The sequence below is a fragment of the Neopsephotus bourkii genome, unplaced genomic scaffold, assembly GCF_033783945.1.
Source record: "Neopsephotus bourkii isolate Nb327-2 ecotype Australia unplaced genomic scaffold, CSIRO-AGI_Nbou_v1 NB_272, whole genome shotgun sequence".
Lineage (NCBI taxonomy): Eukaryota > Metazoa > Chordata > Aves > Psittaciformes > Psittacidae > Neopsephotus > Neopsephotus bourkii.
The window spans coordinates 18,755,982-18,780,550 of NW_026900781.1; the positions used below are offsets into that span (position 1 = coordinate 18,755,982).

Here is a 24,569-nt window from a genome sequence, read left to right on the forward strand (position 1 = left end):
CCAGAAAGTCAAGAAAGTAACCTCTTAGGTTATTAGTTAATGGAATCCATATAGAATCATAGAATCATAGAATAGTTAGGGTTGGAAAGGACCTTAAGATCATCAAGTTTCAACCCCCCTGCCATGGGCAGGGACACCTCGCTCTAAATCATATCACCCAAGGCCTCATCCAACCTGGCCTTGAACACTGCCAGGGATGGAGCATTCACAGCCTCCCTGGCCAACCTATTCCAGGGCCTCACCACCCTAACAGGAAAGAATTTCCTCCTTATATCCAGTCTAAACTTCCCCTGTTTAAGTTTTAACCCATTACCCCTTGTCCTATCACTACAGTCCCTAATGAAGAGTCCATCCCCAGCATCCCTATAGGCCCCCTTCAGATACTGGAAGGCTGCTATGAGTTCTCCACGCAGCCTTCTCTTTTCCAGGCTGAACAGCCCCAACCTTCTCAGCCTCAGTGGTTTATTTTAATTCATTTATTTGTTGCTAATCTTTTCTTTCTTTTAGAAGTTTGTTTTAGTGAAACTTGCCCTCAGGTTAAAAACATGATCAGCTTACTGACTTTAAAAAGTTATTTTTAGTCAATTTGCACTTATATTTCTGTGTCTTCCTCAGGAGATAGAAAGAATATCTCTTGAAGATTGGGGGGCAGTGGGAGGAGGTAAAGAGAGACTGAAAAAAAAAATAATCTTCCAAAAAAAAAGAAATCTTCCGAACACCTGCCTTTGCTGTCAGTTACTTTCCTGTCTATGTCATAGGACCTTTCACATGGAGCATGTCTCAGTAAGGCACTCCCAGAAATAAACTTTGGCAAGCCCATTAAGGTTAATTTTAGATTGTGAACGTCCTTTGAAACTTGCCAGTTTTCGTTACATAAAAGTAGGAGTCCTGAAGTGCTTGCAGTATTGTTCTATCTTCTTGAAAAGAAGAATATATGTTGCATATTCTTGAAAAAGTGTCAGATGACCTCGAAATGCAGAACATTCCTTAAATCTAAAACAGTGGGGATAACCCTTCTCCCTGAGCAGCTTCTCATTTTGGTTATGTGAATTCCAACATTCATTTGCAAAGAAAATCATAGGAAGCTTAATTCTTCAAAGCTGATGGGAAAGCCTATATATATGGCTGCTTGTTTTGCTAAAGACTATAGTTTGAGTAAAATTTTCATTATGGGGCAGTGGGTAAATGCAGGTAAATTGCTTAGCAACCCATAAAAATGACAAGACATTTCTTCAAGACTGTTGCCATTTACAGTGAATTTTCTGTTTTTATGTGCATTTCTTTTGCTCGGTCTGTCCCCTTTAGGTCAGAATAAAAAGCAAACTGCACTAGGTCTGGTCTATAACCATGGCTGAAAATAGTGGGTCATGGGGAGGTTCTTCTTCCACAGTACTTCTGTTTCCTACTGAACTGTACTGGAAAGTCAAAAAGACTCAAGTCTGCAATGGAATGTGAATTTCGCCTTTTATCAGACTGCTAAAGTAGTTTCTTAAGGTACTTACAAATTGGTCCACTTGCAGATTCAGAAGTTGATTGACCAAAAACTTGTTCTAAATGCAACCCATGTACTTTGTATTCTCAGTTTTCTACTTTTTCACAAAACTGTGGGGTATACTTCTTTTCAAATTCCAGTATTTCCCTTCCCCAGAGCTCACCCTATATATGTTGGGTAGAAGATTTTGTAAATAATGCATACATCATAAAATGTTTATAGTATCTTCTGATGGTGGGCTGCTTCCCCTTTCATTCCCATTATGTCTTGGCTGTTACCTTGGTGGTTGCTAGCATGGAAATGAAGAATCAACTGGTTTATTCTCACCTTGTTTCCAGTGGAACAAGAATTGCAACAGAATCCTCTAGCAACGTGTTCCTAATTTGTCTGAAATATCCTTGGTCACTGCTCCATACTGAAAATATGATTACCTGTGTTTCTTTGCAGGAGCATATGTGCTTCAAGTAAAGGCGACAGATGCTGATGATCCCACTTATGGAAACAGTGCTAGAGTGGTTTACAGCATTCTTCAGGGGCAACCATATTTCTCAATTGATCCAAAGACAGGTAAATAGTTTATCAGCAACCGTGGAAATTTTAAACTTTTGATTTTGATTCATGTGGGCAGTATCAGCGAATTAATATTCAATGGGCTGATATGGCCAGAAGCCATTAGAGTAACTTTGCACATCATTCAGTTTGAATAATTGACTAGTTTTTGAATGAATTACAATCTGTTGTAGAAACAAAAGAAACATGCTCCTCTAATCAGTCCTGGAATGTCAAAAATATGTTTTCATCGAATATTTTTTTTTCATCTGTTCTACCATTTCTCCATAGCTATAGCTGTATATGTTACATGCATCCTACTTTTGTTCTTTTTTCCTGATAATTAAGTGTCTGCACTCTTTTTTCTATTTTTGCTTGCTAAACTTACAGTCAGAAATTCTCTGCAATGACTGTTCTTCTATATGAAGCCCATTTGAGACTGTGGAACAGCTAATCATCTCCTACCCTCTTCTTTTCCTGGGGTGTGGTTGTTTGTTTTAAATTACTGGATGTGTGGGCAGAAAAGGGTAATACATTTAAAGAGGCTAAGGTATTTGGGAGGTTGGTAGACATGTTAACTAGATATCTTGTCCTGTATTTCCAAATGTCACTCTTGTTCATATATTTAGTAATTCTTTTAAGGAGACAATAACCTACATTGTGAATGCCATGCATTATGTCGTTCTTTGTTACAGGAAGAGTTGTCCATATGAACCTTCCATCAAATAGTTTCTCCTTCCAGTGAAGCTGTACTTGAATGCCAGATAGTGTATTAAAGAGCCTTTAGGGCTTACTCTCACTTGTCTGTATGGACAGGCGAGGGTTGAAGCAGCAGGTGACAAGGTGCATGGGAAGCTGCAGATCCAACCTTGCATGCAGGTGGACCAGCACATGGGTAGCTTGAGATCGCTCAGGAGTTGACAGTCCTGGTTGGACACTTCCTGATTTGCCTAAGCACCCTTTTTTCTGAACAGATTTGCATATCCCACATGCCCTTGATCATCGTGCTTGTAGTAAGCGTGAGTAAAGCCCTTCCCAAATCTTTTCTCCCAAAGCCAAGCCTTCAATCAATACCTGATAAAGCAGTAGCTTTACAGTGAGAGTGATGTCCCTCAGGGATCGGTGTTGGGACCAGTCTTGTTTAACATCTTCGTCTCTGACATGGACAGTGGGATTGAGTGCGCCCTCAGCAAGTTTGCCAATGACACAAAGCTGTGTGGTTCGGTTGATACACTGGAGGGAAGGAATGCCATCCAGAGGGACCTTGACACGCTTGTGAGGTGGGCTGATGCCAACCTCATGAAGTTTACCCATGCCAAGTGCAAGGTCCTACACCTGGGTCAGAGCGATCCCAGGCACAGCTACAAGTTCGGCAGAGAAGAGATTCAGAGCAGCCCTGTGGAGGACTTGGAGGTGCTGGTCGATGAGAAAATGAACATGAGCCTGCAGTGTGCACTTGCAGCCCAGAAAGCCAACCGTATCCTGGGCTGCATCGAAAGAAGAGTGACCAGAAGGTCAAAGGAGGTGATCCTGCCCCTTTACTCTGCTCTCGTGAGACCTCACTTGGAGCATTGTGTGCAGTTCTGGTGTCCTCAACATCAAAAGGACATGGAATTGATGGAACAAGTCTAGAGAAGGGCCACAAGGATGATCAGGGGACGGGAGCACCTCCCGTATGAGTATAGGCTGAGAAAGTTGGGGCTGTTCAGCCTGGAGAAGGCTGTGTGGAGACCTCATAGCACCCTTCTAGTATCTGAAGGGGGCCTATAGGGATGCTGGGGAGGGAGTCTTCATTAGGGACTGTAGTGACAGGACAAGGGGTAATGGGTTAAAACTTAAAAAGGGGAAGTTCAGATTGAATATAAGGAGGAAGTTCTTTCCTGTTAGGGTGGTGAGGCACTGGAATGGGTTGGTCAGGGAGGTTGTGAATGCTCCATCCCTAGCAGTGTTCAAGACCAGGCTGGACGAGGCCTTGGGTGATATGATTTAGTGTGAGGTGTTGTCCTGGGTTTAGGAGTAGCAGTCATTTTTCTCCTTCTTGGTAGCTGGTGCAGTGCTGTGTTTTGACTTTCGGCCTGGGAACAGAGCTGATAAAAATGATGTTTTGGTTTAGCCAAGGACTTTGTGAGCCTCATGCTCTGCCAGGGAGGAGGGGAATCCAGGAGGAAGCATAGGACACCTGACCCAAACTGACCACAGAGGTATTCCATACCACAGCACGTCGTGCCCAGGAGGTAATGGAGAGTTACCCAGAAGGGCTAGGGGACTGCAGGGTTGGAGGAGATATCGGTCGGTGCTTGGTCAGGCTGGGGGGGGCGAATTATTGGTCGGCTGGTGGTGAGGTTTTGTATTCTCTTCCCTTGTTATTTCCTTTATGGTTATTGTTATTGGTGGTAGCGACGGTGATTTGTGTTATACCTTAGTTACTAAACTGTTCTTATCTCAACCCGTGGGAGTTGCATTCTTTTTGATTCTTGTCTCTGTCCCTCCAGGAGTAGGGGGAGGGCAAGAGGGGGGGGAGTGAGTGAAAAAGCTGTCTGTCTAGGTTTAAACCACGACAGGTGTCCCTGCCCATGGCAGGGGGATTGGAACTAGATGATCTTAAGGTCCTTTCCAACCCTAACTATTCTATGTTTCTATGAGAGCCTCACAGGACTGTTAGTGCATTATCTCCAAGTGGCACATTGCTTTGTCACATACTTAGCAGGAGATAGTATTGCAATTCACAGTGAGAGATTTTGTTTTTCAAACTGGGACTTCTTCAAGTATCTGGGGGAATAAAAGGAATTGCCTTTATACTTAATTTTTTATTTCGGTTTTGTAAAGAATGAGGAGGAATTCAACAGCAAGAAAAACTGGAGCCACAACTGCAGTTCTAGTGCAGATTTCCCAAAGACAAAAAGAAAGAAAAACTTTTAGTGCTTGAAGAAGAACTTTTTTTTTTTCCTGTGGCACTTTAACTTGCTGTGTCATATCATGAGTTACTCCTGGGGAGAATCCAACTGGAGACAAGAGGAAAATTTTTCACGAGAACAATCAGCCATTGGATCAATCTCCCCAGGGAAATGGTGGATTCCCCAAAGCTGGACACTTAAAATGCAGCAGGACAGGGTGCTGGGACATTCAGTCTGTCATGTTTTGCCTTGAAAGCTTGGAACAGATCATAGAGTCATAGAATGGTTCTGGTTGGAAAGGACTTTAAGAACATCAAGTTCCAAACCCCTTGGCAAGGGCAAGGACACCTTCCACTAGACCAGGTTGCTCAAGGCCCCATTTAGCCAGGCCTTGAACACTGCCAGGGATGGAGCATTCAAAACTTCCTTGGACAACCCTTTCCAGTGCCTCACCACTCTCACAGTAAATAATTTCTTCCTTATATCCAACCTAAATTTCCCCTGTTAAAGTTTAAACCCATTAACTTTTGTCCTATCTCTACAGCCTCTAATGAAGAGTCCCTCTCAAACATACTTGTAGGCCATCTTCAGGTACTGGAAGTCTGCTATGAGGTCTCCACGCAGCCTTCTTTTCTTCAGGCTGAGCAGGCCCAGTTTTCTCAGCCTGTCTTCATACGGGAGGTGCTCAAGCCCCCTTACCATCCTCATGGCCTTCCTCTGAACTTGCTCCAAATTCTTGAGGTCCCTTCCAACCTGGTGTTCTATGATTCTGTGATGATGCTTTCTCAAATCATTCCTGATAGGTGATAAATATTTACTCTGATATGAATCTGGTACACTTAAGAGTGTTTAACCTTTATGGGTCTGAACGTCACAACTGTCTGTTTACTTCCCTTTACTGACCTCCTAGTTTTTTGCTGTGCTTTGCTGAAAGTGAGCAATGTAGAAGCAGGAGAGTTAGATTTTATTGCTCTTTCAGGGCAGTAAAATGCATTACAGTCTCTCCTATGGAACAGCTGTTGGACTTGCACATTTTAAGGCCTCAAATCTTACATGTAGGGATTACCTTTTGATGCTATGAAATTGCTCTTCTGATATCCATGTGAATTTTCTGTAACATAGAGCACTTTCAAAACAGATAACCTCCCTTATCTTTCCTCTGTGTGTTGTTCTGCTACTAAAATATCTTTTTGACAAACACTCTATTTTCTGCTATGTTTATGAAGTCAATAATTTTATTTATGTCTAAATGTCTATGATTTTTTCTTTGACTCAGTAGTCTAGTCCATATTCTAACGTTGGTTATATTCTTGAAATCCAAATTGGCATCAGCAGGAGTATAGATACTAATTTTTATTCAGGAGTTTTTCCCAGAACTTGGATTTTCTCTTCCACATAAGAGGATCGTCTCCTGTTGAATTACGGCTTAATAGCTTTGCAAGATGCTATCTTCTGGGCCAGGTCTCATATATAGTATTTTCAACTGTCAGCAGCCTTGTCGAGACCAGACTTTCCTGCATGTTTGCTCTTGATGACATTTCAAAAGAGAAAATAAACAACAAATGAAGCTATTCAGTTCTAGAGCTGAACAAGTAAATTTTTTACTGTAAATATTAAGGCAGAAGGATTTAAAAACACCCGTAACACCATTACATGCACATAAGACCTCTATATTATAATAAGACTTTGGTTTAAATTTTGGATATTTTTCATGAAGTTGAAGCTGGAATACCAAAATTTGTAGTACTTTCTTTCCCAGTGTTTTTTGCTGCCATTTTTTGGTTTTGTTTTGTTTACTGGTTAGATATCTTTGAATCACCTTTGTCCTGCCAATATGAACTGGTGATTTTTGGTAGGAATAATAATTTTAAGGGGGTTTCTGTGCTTTTGAAATAGAATAGGTAGAAAAGAGAAAATTGCCTATGAACTGCTAGACATGAAAATTGTTCTCATAGATATTTTTTTTCTGGAGACAAAGGGTTTTTTTACAGAAAAATGTATAGAGTGCCTTTATACTTCCAGATAGAAATAAGCAGTGAGTGATTTGGAACTTTACTACTAGAGTGAAAGCAAATTCTTCATTTTCTGAAGACCATATGGACTATTTCTGAAAAAGCCACTCAGTTGTACCTGAAACAGGTAGAACAATCAGAAAAACTGCATCTCCTGCTCACAACCTGCTATCTGCCCATTTTCAGTTTTTTTCTTCTTACTGCTATTTTGTATAGTATAACAAGGGAAGTCTTTAATTCTCATAGCTCTTTTCTCCTTAGAATGAGCATACCAAGGATGTTATAGTGAGGAATATATAGTCTTCACAATGCTAAAATATAGATTAAGAGATTTGAGAGGAAACCTAGTAATGCTCATCCTATTTACAAAAAGTGTTTTGTTGTTTTGTTTTTTTTCATGAATATCACATGAATATGAACAAACTTTTAGTTTTAAAATTCAAGATTTCTGTCTAGAACAAACTGTGCATGCCATGCTGAAGTGGAAAATAATAGTTAATGTTGTTTTTATCATTATCAGTGTCACAAATGGAGAGAAATTTTTATACAGTTCAATTAAATGGGAATTTTTAATAGGTTTCAGAAATAGTAGATTTAGGTCAAGTTATTCCTAGACTCTGAGCAAGTACTATAAGCTAGCAGTTCCTATTCTTGCTAACACAGCAGCAGTTAGTAGCTATAAAGAAAAAAATGACCCTTAAAGTTTGTTTCTTATAATTCCAGACCCATTATATCACCAGGGGAAAAGACTGCTTTTAAACCTGAATGGTTTAATACTAAAAAATAATGTTTTCTAATTCAATAATAATTTAAAAGAGAAGCATGCTTAATTTAAAAAAAATAAAATAATTCCAATTATTTGTCAATTGTGCATGCTGTCTGCATCAGTCTGCACCTAGCCATTTTCTGAAAATTACTGCTAAATATATATCATTTTGCAAGATAATATGCACTTGTAAAATTTTGACAAGGAAAAAAATGCATTTTCTCCTATACATTTATTTTCAAGAGAAAGGCTTGAGTGTCCAAAACCTTATAGCTTTTTATGTTATCAGCTAATCCTATGATCAGTAGTACCTCTCTCACTGTCTGCAAGTCTGTCTTATATCATTTACATTATTAATATATCAGAAGAAAAATTATGACATACCTATTTAGACATCAGCTATCCAAAATCATCAAAGATTAAGATGAATTTGGGTAATGACGTACCATGATATTTTAATTACTGTTCTTTAAGGAAACTTTTATTGTTTTCATTGCATCTGCATACTATATGAAGAAAACTTTCTCAAGTGAAGGAGAGTCTTCTAATGAAGACCTCATTTGTATAGAAGGGATACTGTCTTGGCCTACAGTAGCTTGATGGCAAGTGACTGGCTGGAAACGAAGATGCAGTCTCTGAAATGCATTGGTATCTTTTCCTACTTTGCCCTGCTCTGCATAACGCAGCGTTCTTCAGTCCTGATGTGGCAAACCTATGCTCACACCATTCACATCCCTAGTGAAAATGCACCATTCTCTTTCAGCAGATCATGTATTGATTGAAAAGACACAGCACTCATTTTGAATGGTTGAATAGCTGACAAGCACACTTCTGGAAATCCTGAGTGATGTGCATGCTTCTGTGTGAGCTCCTTTCTTATGAATCTTTTAGGAAGAATTAGATTCTTGGTCCAAGAGATCCAGTATTAAAATGTAATAGACAATTACAGCCCTTTGTTTACTTGTTCTTTCTCTTTCCCATTCCTTTTTGTAGGTGTAATAAGAACAGCTTTGCCAAATATGGACAGAGAAGTGAAAGAGCAGTATCAAGTTCTAATTCAAGCCAAGGACATGGGAGGACAGCTGGGAGGACTAGCTGGTACTACCACTGTAAACATTACTCTCACGGATGTCAATGACAACCCACCCAGATTTCCTAAGAGTATGTTGTATTCCAAATGCACTAATTTTAAAATAAGCATGACAGAAAGTATTAATGTGAAAAATTCTTTAGAAAACAAATTGAGATCCAGGAAGAATAGTATATGATGAAAAAAAAAAAAATAGAATATACTCTTTTTTTTTAAATAATATAAAGCTCAAATTGAAAGTAAGACTTTTGAAGATTTAAGAGGAAATATATCAGCATTCCACAGGACCAGCCTGAACCTAAGAGTTCATTTCATTTACACTTCGGAAATTGTATAGTAAATACTATTTTTGTCAAGGGAAACTGAATGACACCCTTCAAATGATGGAAGGTCATTATAACCTAAGACTTCCAGGTACCGAAGACAGAACTGGCTCACACTGAGCATTGTTATGATAATCAGGAACAGATTTTTACACTTCTTGGGAAGATTGTATCTGCCCTTGAAAACACTTATAGCCTCAAAATAGTGACCATTCAATGACAATTTTTAACATTTCATATCAATTACTTTAAATGAAGCTTTTCAGAAATATGCTGATTTAAAGTGTTTCATAGTCTGTTTATGATTAGCAGGATTGTCACTTACTGCTCTCCTTAGGTTTGTGGAAGTTTTGTATATTCTGTCCCTTGGAAATGTGGAGACTAATCAAGCATAAACCTTGATAACTACACCAAAATAATTAGCTGCTGAAAGTTGTTAGTAAGGCAAATTCATATTAGAATATTTGTGTAGATTTGCACCAAGACCATGTCTGCTTTTTACTTTGTATCTCTTTTTTTGCACACGAATTGTAACCCAACTTTAAGTATTATAAACGCTCCTTAGGTACCAAACCACGCCTGAACTTCACGGATTTCTCTAATATAAGAATTCTTCTTTTCCTCAGTACAAAAATATGTTGCATTTCTGCCAGCATGTAAGAATGGCCATGTTGAGACAAAGATCCATTGGCCCTTCCTTTTGTCTCTTACATTGACATCTAGAAGGTATACATAACAATAGGCCAAACAATACTTCAGAACATTTCCTCAGTTTCTAATAATTATTAACCCAGATTGTGTCTTCATATTTAACAAACATAAATGTATTTTCTTACAGCAAGTTGCCTTTTGCTTTGAAACTTACGTAAAATTTTGAAGTCCACAACATCCTATGTTAATGAGGTGAACAGATTAATCATGTCTTGCACAACAAACAGCTTCCCCTCTTTTGTTTTAAATCTGTCCCAACATAGAATTCAGAAAGTGTTGCAAAATGTGAACTTTATTTATAAAAACTGTGTTGAGTTTTTTTTCAATACAGGGTATTGTCTGTGCATCCATTAATCCTGACCCTACTGTTTTGCTCCATGCATCTTAGTCGCATCTATCCTTACCTCCTTTAAGCTCCCTGGAAATCTTTGCAGGAAAAAATGTTATATTAGTTCCTTCAAGCCTTCTTGTGCTATAGTGGTTTGAAGCAAAATATTGCATATCATTGTTCACTTATTTCATCCTTCAGGCTCTTGGACATGTAACAGCTAATCCCAATGATTTGTTACTCTTGTGTCTGTTCGTTCCACAACTGCTTCTATGTCTAATTTCTTCTCATAAGTCCCTCGTAAAGAAGGGTGCCAGGACAGAAAAACTCCCCAGCTACTTTGCAATGAACACAAATCAAAAAATGCATGAAGTTAAGCATTTGTGATCTTACCTTCTCTGAGCATTTCTGTATCTCAATTTTGGATTGGCTTTACACAGTTCACCTCAGGCTTTTGCTTCCAAATGTCTTTAAAAAACAATTATTATTAGCTTGTTTGCCAGAGATTTATTCAAACTCCTTTTTTGTCTTCTTTACTTGTGGTTTTATAGATAAAGCAAATTTTATTGTTCTTTCTATTGTCCTCCCTAAGACACAACTTAATCTCCTTGAAAGATGTGTTCTTCCTTTTATTAACTATGTTGTTTACCCATTTAGACTTGCTTCTTAATGGGTGCTGTGCATTTGCTGTAGCTGTTCAAAATGGGGTCCCTAGCTAGTATCCCCACCACTGACAACTTTCTCAGCTATCACATTCAGATTTTCTATAGCACTCTCCCTAGGTTATATCGATTTTTAGATTTTTTTTTTCTTTTTTGGCTCTTACTGCTCCTGAACAGATATTGCATTTAAGCTCATTATTGTTGCTATAAAATTTACAAGAACTAATGAATTTTTCCTGGCTAGATAATGTTAATACTGTTCTCTTCTCTAGGTTTGACTTAGAGCTTCCTTTAAGAACCACAGTTATTCCTTCTCTGATAAGATTTGCTTTGTCTTTGCTGTGTACTTTGCTCCTTGCTACTGTGCTGCCTGACTGATTTTCTTCTCTACCACAGAACATACCTATCATGCTGATATTCTTGTGTAGCATTAGGCATTAAAGCTACCCATACTAGTTCAAATTTTAACCCTTGGCTTTATATTGTGACTTGCTTTCTGGTCTTTACAGGACCCTAGTTTGATCCTGTATGATCTACCAGTTCTGCGTTTCCTGCTGGAGTACCATCACCTTCCAGTGAAGAATGCAGAATTCTGGTGACTCATCCTTTATCTGAACTGTGTGCTTTTACATATTTTTCAATTGTATGCTTTCCAAGACCTGAAAATTTTCCTGAATTTTTATTGCATAAATAAGTTCTTCAACTTTCTGAAGCCTCTTTTTCCTATGGCCAAAATGAATTTTGTATATTCTCTATGGACACCCATTCTTTAGCAAGTGCCCCTACTTTCCGGTAATGTGCATCTCTTCTCCTTACCCTTTTTCTCAGACAGGCATTTAAAGACCTTTCCATTTTTATCTCACAGATTGTACAGAGTGACACAAATTCAGGTTATGCTAATATGAATGTCCTTAACTTCAGCTTTCGTTCACCAGTCTTGATTTCATGCCTATGACCTCTGCCTAGTCTTACCTTATTTTGTCAGATGACCTACAGCCACCAGCACCTCCCTGTGTTTCCTGACATCCTGTCAAAACGCTTGTGAGATGCCTCAGTTCTGGTCAACAACCAAGCTATCACATAAGGTCTCTTTGAACCAGCATTCCCACTTTCCTCATGCTTAGTGTTTGTTAAACTGCCCACCACTGCAGTCTGCTCCTTCCTTTCAGCTGGAAGCCCTGCTGCTGGAAGAGTACCACAGCTGCTGGTGGAAATAATGTAGCTGCCTGGAAACTGAGAAACTCAGTGCTCTGGCGAGTTCCTTGGGCCCAGTTCTCTTTCCCATGTCTAATTTTTAATTGTAGATTTTACTTTACTTGATCTTAAGGGCCTTACTTATTTTCTATTTCATTGTATGCCTTCAACTACTACGATATTGCAAAAATACACAAGTCAGTTTTAAATTCACCAAGAAATCATGGAACATATCATCCTCTTTGAAAAAGATAGCCTTGAGGTCTCATTTAATGCATGTAGTGTGGTTATGACATCTTTGCCCAATTGCTGCTATGAAGGAGAAAAAAAAAATCACCAGAGACCAAGCTTGTCCTGTGCTTTGCATGCTAATAGGGTTGAGAAACTTTTCTTTCTATTATATCAAATGCCACAGAAGCTGAATTAGAGCAGTGACTTTCAACAAAACAGAATAGTATTGGAGGTTTGTGTTGATATTGAATATAATAAACTCATAGCATGGCTTACAAGTTAAAATGATATTATGGGGACTCCAGTGTAGTGGAACAAGTTCAGTCAAGGCAGACCTGAAACATTCTTTTTGAGGGGATGTGTTATAGGTTACAGATTTATATTCTCGCAAACTAAGGACTTCTGCTTAATCAAAACAGTAAAAGCAAAAATCCTGGTCAATGGGGATTTACTTAGCCAGTTCCATTTGGTTAAGCAATATGTGAGACGATGTATAGTGGGCCTGAAATTCAGAGACAAAAAGCTAACTATAAGTAAACAAAAATAATTGACAGAAAAAAAGTTGAGTATTGATTTTTTTTCTTATAGTAACTGTATTTTTCAGTTTTGCTCTTTGAAAACATTGCAATGATTCAAAGTAACTTCCTACCAGAAAATGGACTTTGTCGTTTGCTTGACTACTATAGCTAAAAGGATAATTGTATGGAATTTTAAATTAAGTGAAAATAAACCTTTAAAATCAGGTCCAGGTAAGTTCCAAGTTCAGGCCTGGTGAGATCTAATAAGCCCTCACTGTTGCTGGGAATTGAGACCTCCACAATCACATTACTCATTGCTGGTCAAAAAGCCAGGAAGTCCAAGTGCAGACTGAAAAGAGGGCCTGAAGGTCCTTTAATACTAACTACTGCAGGGTGTTTACCATCACATACTCAGGACGAGTTTCCCAAAAGGCTTATACCAAAGATGCCATGCTACAGATTACCTTATCAAATAAGAAGATGTTAATTATCACAGAATAAAGTTTATTCCTGAATTCAGTTAAGCTAAAAAAAAAAAAAAGATTTCACAGCAGATGTGGGAGAACATATATTATTAATACTTGGAAGAAGCTACGTTGATTAATAATACATTACAAGCTTGCCAAAAAAATGTATCATGGAACACCTTCATCTCATTGAGGATCCTTTAAGGAGACAGACAGATTCGGATTGGTTATAAGCATCCAGTGATGAAAAACCACTGACTATCCTGCTGAACATGGAATTTTTTATTCAGAACCTGTGCTTTTGAACATATTCAGTAGGGAACTCCCATCTTGCACATCTCATAGTAATGAGGAGTGTAACAAAGGGGAACTCTCTAAATTCTATATATTTCTGTCAGAGTTCTTTCATCTGCAGGTATCTGTTGGCCCACATTTTGGAAAAATGAGGCACTTCAGAAAACTGATATATTCTTTATAGCTAGAAGGAATAATGAGCTGGATTTATTTTATTAGTAGAAATTTATTTCCAAAGGTTTTTCACATATGTCTTGCTTAACTCTTCATTAGTACTCTGATTTTCTGCATTACTAGGTATGTTGATAAAGACAGAACTTTTTCATAAATATTAAAATGAATGTTTCATACCAAAGTTTGATTCTTGCCAAAATCTGAAAAAATAAGTCAAAGACTAAAAACAAAAGTACGTCTATTTCCTTTCATAGCAACGATGTTCAAGCAGTAAAATGAAAATTTGATTTAATACAACATTGCATTTGGATAGAGAAGAGTGGATAAAAGCTGTTTACCCGTAGGCATGCATCCTGGTCCAGAAGGGAACTGATGGGCTTTCTCTCTCTGCTGCTCACATACACAAGAGCTGGTTAAGTAAAAAGACATTTCTTTAAGTAAAAAGACAGGATGTGCTGATCCTTCCTAGAAGTTAGTGGTCAAACTTTTAACTCATCAAGCATTAGACTGGTCTGAGCTAGCTCCGCGGACAACTGGGGCTTGTTTCCAACCATTAAAATAAGCTGCAAGAAAGAGTGAATGGGTTATATTTAAATGGTTTATATGGGTTATATTTAAATGACAGAAATTGTATAATTACTTGGCGTAAATTCTACTTTATGGAATCAAACTAAGTAAGTGAAGTGGTTGATTCATATTTTATAAGGTTATTGTGCTTCATTTTTTGTGTCTTATTCTTTTGTTCTCTAGTGACAGAGTGCCTGTGAAAGTGATTTAGAGAAATAAACTCTTATATGCTTAGCAATAAAAGCACATGTGAATCATTTTAGTCAAAGGAATAGTATGTCTTTTTATTTTAATATGGCAGAAATACATTTTAGAGGGTAAGGCCTTGCTGTAGAAAAAACACAATCAAATTTTAAAATTTATACATTTTTTATTCTGATATTAGCAAGCAAAAGATGATTCTCATGTCTTGTGAAGTCAGCAATAAGTTGGGTTTCTTTTTGAGGTATGTATTTTTAAGGTTATGCTCCCTGAATTTACTTTTTTTTCATTCAGAAGAACTATTTGGCTAAAGCTATGTTTTATCACATGATTTCCAGCTCATGGGAGAATTTTAGGGTAATGATTGAAAACTGTTTCTAATAGAAGACAGATGCATTAAGGTTTGGAACTAAAACTTGAATTTTGTCTGCTTGTGCATGTCTTGGCTTTTAAAAAAGGAGCTCTCTGATAGTTAGAAACTATTATCTTGGGGCTGTTTTGCAGCCACATTTAAAATGCTTGGATGGCTCTAGACCAGCACCTAGACATAAAAGGGGACATTATTTTGCTGTCATTGGTCTTTTCAGAAGCATACCATTGAAATCCATCAAGTTATTTTGCATAAAAGAACATGGCAAATCTCCAGAAATGCTGACATGCTTGGAAACAGAAATGTAACTATTCATCTTTTGGCAATGATACCTTAAATAAAGCAAGGTTGAACAGTCATTCCTAGGACCTTGAACATCATCTGCCTGTCCATATTGTAGAGATTTGCAGCTAACTGGATCTGGATTTCAGGAGTGGCCACTACAGTGCATTTCACAGAATGTATCGATATTTCCACTGGAGACAACAGAGGAAACAATGATCTTAAATAAAAAAGTCAACAAAACAGACAATTCAGAAACTGGAAAAAAATATCTTTCACTGATGCAATTTCAGGACTTTCAGTGCAAGTAAAGAAGACCTTTATAAAAGAGAGCTAGCCCTTTTTTCTTTTTGTTCTATAACCTTTGGGTGCTACTTGGATGATCCATTATCTGGATGATCTATGATATAGATTTATTATCTATCTCACAATTATGATATTAGGAATAGAGTTTACATATTATTATCCTTTAGATATCATCAGTGATTATTTATTGGTTCATATCATATTTTAATAGGTTTCCTTTCAAGTACTATCATCTGTAGAAATATTTTGACAAAAAGACAGCCAAGTGCTGAACTTGGAATAGCCTGCCTAGGCATACTTATGCCTACCCCCTCCATAGATTTAAAAATCTTGTCATAGCTATTTATCTAAATATTCTGGAAAGTATAGTACATCACAGAAATGGCATACACACTATTTAGCAAAGTTTTTACTATATAAAAGTATGTAAATTTTGTTTACTCGGTAAACTAAAGGTGACTGATTCCATTCATGTTTCTTTGAACTAGTCTTGCTCAGATTTTATTGCAAAATTGGGTTTGGATGCAGAGTGCAATTGAAAGGTGTTCTGGTCCACATGAGGTAGAAAGAAAAAAACTTTTAACTGACTGCTTTGGATAAATGACCTATGACATACAAGTTCCTCAGATAATAGTATCTGTTTTAAAGATTTCAGAAGAACGTAACACAGATCCCATCCAGTAGTAATATAGGCATCTACAGGTAAGGACTGTATGATAAAGAAAATATTCTGTTCAGTAACCTAAAAAATTAAAATTATGAAAGCAGAGGTCCTGATAAAAAGAAGTAAAAAAAAAAAAAAAAAAGGAGGAATATTTGCTAGAAAATTTACTTGGGATTAATGCGCAGAGGTCTGATTTGCCTAATTAAGTATTTTTACAAGTCTACTTAGCTTTCTGGGAAGTTTTTCTACCCACTGCAATTTAGAAAGGTTAGTATGGCTTCTCTTGGTACTCCTGGTAAAATGTGTTGTGCTTTGTATACAGCAGTTACATCTTCATTGGCTCTTGGAATGAAAATGGGTCCATCATTCATTGATTAAAGAATGTGCTTGGCAGACAAGATGCCGTCATTCAGTTTCAGCAGCTAATTACTTATTTTATACCAAATGGGAAACACACAGGACAGGTGGACAGATTCATTGCAGACTAGCCTGGAGGCAGTGATTAGGTAAGAGACAGAGTCAGAGCCTGCTTTGATTTAGAAAGGGAAGGAAGGTTGAATCCTGGTCTACTCCATAAGACAGAAATGGAAAAAAGCAACAGCTTAGTTTTGTAAATCAAACTTAAGTCTTTTCATGTCAGAAAATGTTAAAGAAGTCTGATTTTGATTTACCTGTGAGTTTTGGGTAAAACAAAACTATATTTTTGAGTTGAACATTTTTATTTTAACCAACTACTTCAAGGAGTGATGTAAGACAGGAACGCAAAAACTCCTGAAACCTGCTCACGCAATTGTAAGCCAATCATGAAACCAGCAGCCATGCAGAGTTCATTGTCATTTTGGATCGTAATACTAGTGAGTTGCTTAAGTACAGCTTTACCACCAGAAAAACAAGTAATATCACTATGCAAATAAATACTAGCAGACCAATATTTGTTCAGTGCTGTTACAGAATCATAGGAAGACTTAGGGTAAGTCTTCTTTAATCCAGGTTCCTTCTAGGTTTCACACTTCTGTACCACTAAGATCTATGCCTCCACTTTCTCTGGCCTTCTCTTTTCTCCTCACCCTGTCTATCCCTGTATTCAACATACACTCCTGTCTCCCTTCTCCCAAAAGAGGCACAACTTTGTCCTTGATCTCATTTTCATCTTATAACTACAATGTGGCCATCATCTTCTCCTCCTCCACAAGTGTTTTGTTCTTCCCAGTAATAACACTACTAAAACAATTAATCCTTCGTTGGTTCACTGCCAGCTCTGAGACTCTCCACATTTTACTATACTGAGATCATGAGTCTCCACCATTCCAGAGAGATAAGCTCTTTACAGTCTTGCCACTACACTGTCACACAGATCAGTGACCCTTGTGTGCTGTCTCTATTTGACCCGAGTTAGCTGCATGTTTGACAGCTAACTATGTTTGACATAAAAAAGGCCTCTCTACTTTTTTTTTTTCTACACCAGCACTCAATCACTGCAATTATAGGCATTTTTACATAGAATAAAAGAAAGTATACAGTGGTTCATATTCTTCTTTGAAGACTTGAAGAAGGATATGAAAATGTTGGGGGAAGTTCCTGGACATTTAAACCGTCTGTACTCTTAGCTTTAGCACAAGCACTGGCCACAGTTTTGACAAACACCGAGTAAAGCTTTCTCAGTCAAGGCATTTCTCAGTCAAGGAATTTTTGGAAATTAGTACAAATCGGGAACTATTCTTTGCAGTCACTTTCCAAGAAGCTGACCTATTTTGGTGTGGGTAAAAGAACTTAATAACATGGAAATAGGCCATTCTATACTGGCTGTTTCTGGGCCACAGAGTACAGTCACATCTCTTTTGAGCCTATGCTTTGCAGTCTAGGCCATAGAGCCCACCTTGGGTGACAGTAGCTGACAGTTAAGTAGGCTTCTGTTACTATTTGTTTGTGAGCAACACAAAGAAGTTAACATAAAACTCAACATCTATGCAGATTTCTATTTACACTTATGCCAGTTTTCTCTTATATTTTTATTATTCCTTTTTTTTTGCATCAGAATTCTTTTAAGCACTTTCAGGAAGAGCTGATTTGTTCCCAGAAGTGGATGTAGTCTTAGTAAAAGCTCCCTAGAAATGTTTTGGGGGTTTTTTGGTAGCTGTCATTGTTGCATGGTCTTGATCATAAAGCATCTTGAAAGTGAAACATTTGATTCAGACTGAACAATGGCCCAAAACCCAACTAAAGCATGGTATTTTGAAAAAATAAATAAATAAATAAACTGGAGGGAGAAATACTCAGTTAACGTAGGTTCTCAAAACACTAAATGCTTAGTAAGATTTGTCTGCTACACTTACATAGATTTAAAAAATCTCTTAAGAATGCATAATTAGTAAAGACTATCCTCAGAGGGTTTTTTGGCATGCTGATTGGATGAAAGAAAAACCTCTTTAATACTCTAAACTGAGAGACTGAACCCTCAGCTTCAAAGCAGAGGATGAAGCAAATATAGCTATTTCTTAGTACAATTCCATAACCAATGGAAAATATAAGTCATTTGTCACTAGGTAAAATGTAATACTCTGATTGCATAGTAAGCAGTAGTCCAAGAAATACAAATAAGCACAACAGTGGTTAGAAGTTAAGTATCATCTATTGGTCATAAAATTCTGTTGTTACTCTACACTTACCCAATCTATTTTCCTCTATCACCAGGTTTAAGGGGTAATTGATTACTAACAGCAAGACTTATAGGTCAATTATTTTTAAACACATCATTATCATTATAGTAGCCTATTAAAATTTATTAATTCTATTTTATGTCTGCTATCTTCTGTATAGAAGTGTAAACAAATATGGTTCATAGAAATTCAACCACCTTTGGCAGGATTCATGACATTCATTCTACCCCAATGTGTTTTCTGTTGAAAGCAATGAAGAAAATATTCATTCAAAACACAGACAGTATTTAGATTGGATGCATGAATTATCCACAGTAACCTTGGGATGGCTTAAAAGCACCATGCATCTCCACCTACTCTCTGATACTGAAGAGTAACTAGGGCTACAGATTTAACAGCATGGGGTTGCCTTGCAATGCCTTGAGAACTGTTTGCAAAGTGACTCACAGACTACAGTGTCACTTGCTGCGTCACTATCATTTCTGGCAGCATCTGCTTTTCCCCAAGGCCTTCTGTCTAAGTAAGAAATCATCCGAGCCTTCTGCTTCTGACCATACTGGGCTTGTTTTTTTGACAATCTAGAGGCTACAATGCAGCATAAAGTGAAACAGACCATATGTAATTCTCTAATTATAATCATGGTAGTTTAGGCTCATGATTTCCAAAAATACCTAACAACCACAGTTGTAGTCACATTTTCAACGCTATTCCACTCCTGGAAGAAGCATTACATGGGATACCCAGAAAGTGCTTGCCATAATCCAAAGGTTCCTACTGACTGCAGTAGAAGCTGCAGATACCAAGCAGCTTTGAAACTGCCTTCTCTGAGTCCAAAATGCATGTTTAGTTGAATCTTCACATGAAGAAAGCTATAAAAAAAAAAAAAAAAAGAGAAATATGCTAGAGGAACTCTCAAGTTTGCTGTTGAATTAATGATAATTTTTTTCTCTGTGGCTTCCACAGGAATTTTTGTTCTTATAAATGTAATCACCACACGATCAAGAGAGGATCTGTAATTAAGTACTCAGTGCCCACAAATTTAATTGCAAAATTAGTAGTATTTATATAGAGATCTCACCTTTAAACACTTAAATTAGAACACATAAACATCACTTTTGATAAGTTGATCATGCTTGCTGTAAAGTAGAAGGGTCTGCAACTCTGAAGCCATTTGACATCCTATTGAATCATTATTTTTTAGTCTATAACATACATTAAATCACAAGTATTTAAAGTAAACCGCATACAGTAAACCAAAACTTACAACAAAGAACAGTAAACTATTATGCACTTGTACTTGATGATTACATTTTTGTGTTTAAAAATAGAAATTTTCTGCTTTAGACTGTGGCAACATGGTAAGGAAAAGTAATGTACATCATAAAATGTACCCAATAAGCATGTAAAAATCAAAGCTTCACAGGGAGTCTTCTGACTGATACAAATGTTGAGTATGTTTTGTTTAGGTGATTTTAGGGATGTAACTCAGGTATGACTTGGAGGACTAAAGATAGTGACCTAATTTCCTTTGTTGATGGAGAGTAAAATGATTCTTCCAATAGAGATGATTTGGAGCACTTGGTTTAGATCCAAAAGTAAATGGTTTGACCACATACTACAGAGTAAATGAATTGTAGTAAAGTTGTGTTTATTGAATTTTGTGCCAGAGTAATAAAGAAAATGTTAAAAAGCTCCTGCAAGATATTTAAGAAGCAGAGATGTTAAGCAAAGCATTACAAACTCTGTGTCCCATTCACGGCAATATACTTTTCTTCATGTTAATGTTTTGCATATATAATGCAATTTGAATTTTATAGAGGGAATAAGTGTATTGATTTATTTCATGGTGATGATGTGATCATGAAAATATTACCAATAGACCTGCCTGATAATTGCCAATTACATGCTGCCTGAGATTCTTAAAAAGGAAAGACATTTTCTCCTGTAAAGTGTCCTTATTCTATCCATAAGACATGCTGCAACTTGATAATTCTTTATAACTACTGTATAACTTACATAAAAAACTTCATTCAGGCTTTTAGACTATACAACCTAAAATTATTTTTCTTACAGTATTTTGTACTACTTCTTTTGTTTGGTAATAGTTTCTTAATCAGTAGGCTGGATATTAACAGACCAGTTCTTTATTGTTCATGATGCGTAATGAAGCTGATTGTCTAGAACTGGTTTTCCACATAAACTGTTAGAGGTCCAGGAAGCATATTGTCTAAGACAATAACAGATTGACAAAGTCAGACTTTTACAGATGAGCATTTAGCCACCATTTTTCCATATAGCAGCACCAATGGAAGGGGAAGTAATAATGGTGGGATCTTTCCTAAACAGTAACAACAACATAAGTAAAGTAGTTACTCAGGAAATTATTGTTGTGGTTTAAGCCCAGCCAGTAACTTGGCACCATGCAGCTGCTTGCTCAGCCCTGTTTTCCTTCCTCCTGCCCCCTCCCTTCCCTGGGCAAGCTGGAGAGTAGAATCAAAATGTAAAATCTGTGGATTGAGGTAAGAACAGTTTAATAACTAATGTACAATATGCTACTACTTCTAATAATAATAATAATGATAAGGGGAAATAACAAGGGAAAAAACCATGAAATTAAAAGGGGAAAGGAAAAACAATAAACACAAGTAATGCATGATACAACAGCTCACCACCCACCAGCTGATACCTAGCCTGACCCAAGCAGTGATCGGTCCCTTCCAGGTAACTCCCCCCACATTATATACTGGGCATGACGTGCTGTGGTATGGAATACCCCTATGGCTAGTTTCAGTTGGGTGTCCTCTCTCTGCTTCCTCCTGGCTTCTTGTGCCCCTCCTCACTGGCAGAGCTTGAGACTGAAAAGTCATTGATCAAGGTAAGCACTACTTAGCAACAACTAAAAAATTCTGTTATCAACATGATTCTCAGACTAAAGCCAAAACACAGCACTGTGCCAACTACTAGGAAAAAACGTAACTCTAACCCTTCATTATAAACTTGATGAAGTTCTAGAAATGAACATTTTTTTCCCCTCCTAGTAAAACTGTGCCACCATACAAAAGAAAATTTAAGATTCTTTGAAGAAGTTTAAGTATTATCCTTGCCTAGGTATTAGGACACACACATCTGTGTATCTGTGGCTCTAAACGATTGTCTCTAGGATAACTTCTACACTATTTTGTTAAAGAGAATACTCTTTATTGTCTTTGCTACACCCTGCATTCTTTGGCAACAGAAGCTGTGGGTCCAAATACCTTCAGCTGAGAAAATAAGATGGCATTTCCCATCTCCTGAACCCTTGTTCCATCAAGGTGGATTATAATCTGTGGAATTAGTCTCTGCCATGCAATGAGGAGGTTTATTTTGAGAAAGCTTTCTGACAATGTCTTATCAGTGGTAAAAAAACCCAGCAACTGGATAAACTGATTTTTCAGTGTACAAAAATTATATGAGGTATGATGAACTTTTTTTTAACCCTTTAGGGAAGGAAGAAAGAGGACAGCCTTGAAAATTCAGTCTTCTAGCTGACCTGAGGGGCTGACAGAGTTCTGTCTCTGCAGCTGCCAGCTCTGGGGAAGCACCATCATGTGGATTACCCTAAACTTGGGCAAGATCAAACTCAAAAGTGGTTTTGCTTCTGCTTATTTTTCGTTAAAGAACTGGGGACCCTTGGACATCTGGGATCTTTGCAGTCTGGGAGATGTAGCTCTTGCTAAGTGTGGACTTTGGGATCCACAGCAGAGAAACAGGTTTTTTTTAAGAATAGCTATGCTCTATCTAATGAAGCCATAAACCCTAAGTCAGAGCAGTGAGCCTGAGGATGGGAGATGTTTTACCAGCCTATGCCAAGTCATGCGTGGCCTGCGTCAGAAAACATGCTGACAAAGACCTGGCCTTTCTCTTTTCCGCACAAGGTCTCAGCCCCCTGCAGGGCAGAGTTGCAGCTGGGAGAGGCACAAATATATCTTGCTGCTGTGCTAAGTCTCATCTTCCCAGTTTTAGGAGCATGTACCTCAGATGTCACTAATTATTAGGCTGGTTAGCTGTAGCTGATCAAACAGGTTTAGTATACTAAGTATCTGCTTGCATTCATGTTATCCTTTTTTTTTTTGCCTATAAACTTGCTGTTAAAACACCAGCAAGTACACATGAACTGTTGTCTTCAGATTCTTCCTAAATGGACAGAAATCAGTGCCCTTATAACCTGGCCACCATAAAAGCTGAAATGCCTTGGTAATTTAAGATAACAAGAATATAATCATATACATATGTCTTTTTTTTTGTCTTCTTGAGAAAATATTAAAGATTTAGATCAAAAAGAAATAAATTATTTCAGTGTGGTTCCTTATACAATTCATGCTATCACTATTAACTGCAATGCAAGACTTTGGCAGCTTCCAAGGACAACTGAAAAAAATAGACAAATAAGCAGGAGAGGATAATCTTGCATACACATAGTGCTTGTGTAGTGACAGATTATAATAAAGCTCAAATAGCATTTACAGCTATTTTGTTGAAGGCCATTATGCATTTAGCTTGAGTCCTTAGATGCTAACCTGTGTTATTTCTTAATACTTGTTTTGCTGATCTGATGTAATGATGATTTTCATTTCTTATCAGAATTGAAAACCTTTTTGGTAAAAGATGATGTACTCATGAACTGAAGATGTAGAGAAATAAACTAAAAAAAAACAAACAACAAACCCCTTTAAATAAAACCCCAGAACAGCTTTTCAGCCTCAAAAACTAAAGCTAATCTAATCACGTCAAAAAAATTGTAAATGTGTGCTGGATTTCAGTCAATATGACTGATTACCCGATTATCTGTCACTTACTGAGTTCTGATTTCTTTTCCTGCTATGTGCTTTGAAACCATCTTTGTTTCAGAAACTCAGAGGCAGCATGTTAGCTCACCTCCAGTTCAGTTTCCTGAATGCTTATTTTTCAGCTTTTGGGGCTGAGTAAAATGTCCTATCAGTCATTTAAGCCTAAAAGCTTCAAGAGCATCATCAGTCATTTATTTTTATCATCCTCATCGAAGCCACTGAACCTGAAATTCTGAGGAACTTTCACATTTTGAGTCACTTAGAAACCATACAGGTGTTATGAGGGAATGCCTGAATGCTTATGCTAAGCTACATAACCACTGTAGCTTAGCTTTCTCTAGTTTTGGATTCTGGGTTTGATTTTAAGTGTAATTTAAGTGTGAAGTGTTGTGTAAGTTAAGCATATCAACTGGCACATGACTTTTGGCCTTAAAAAGAACTTCCTCCCCCCCCCCGCCCTAAAATTTCATTTACAACAGAGTGAAAAATCTTGTCCAGACAATACTCATTGCTACTGGCTTTTCCTATATGTGAAAATATTCTGACTTGCATGCAATATACATCAGTGAAATCAACAAAAAGGCTAGTTGCAGCGTCGTTTTGTAATGCAGCCTGAGGGAAGTAAGGGCTTGCTTCTTTGGTACATCCAATGTAACTCATCTCTTACAAAAGCCAGCAGCAAACTTAGAAAATGCATTTAAAATGGGTTAATGGAAGTGGAAGAAAATATTTTTGTAGGCAGAGAAGTCACATGTGACAATCTACAGAATTTGACAGAACTGTTTGAGCAGCGTAACCAGCTGCTGTGTAAGTTTGTCTGAACTAGTTGTTCCACCATTCCTAGAAGCTGCAGAGAGCAAGGTTTTTAGGACCTTTGGGAGTAAAAGGCTATTGCTCAGGCCTGTTTCGGTATACTTCTGCAGCAAATGGAGGTAATAGTGTATACAGGCAAAATGGACAGTAAAAACTGAATAATGCTAAACTGTCACAG

General features: G+C 37.5%; 1 protein-coding gene across 4 annotated transcripts in view; it reads left to right on the forward strand.

The window, feature by feature from the left end:
* The window catches only part of LOC133208652 (cadherin-12), a 519,486-nt gene that overhangs the window by 447,741 nt on the left and 47,176 nt on the right, over positions 1–24,569 (forward strand). For all 4 annotated transcript variants that reach the window (XM_061346694.1, XM_061346691.1, XM_061346692.1 and 1 more), the window contains exons 5-6: positions 1,940–2,059; positions 8,707–8,874. In XM_061346694.1, coding sequence (XP_061202678.1) covers positions 1,940–2,059; positions 8,707–8,874 — 288 coding nt within the window. The remainder of the gene's footprint in view (positions 1–1,939; positions 2,060–8,706; positions 8,875–24,569) is intronic.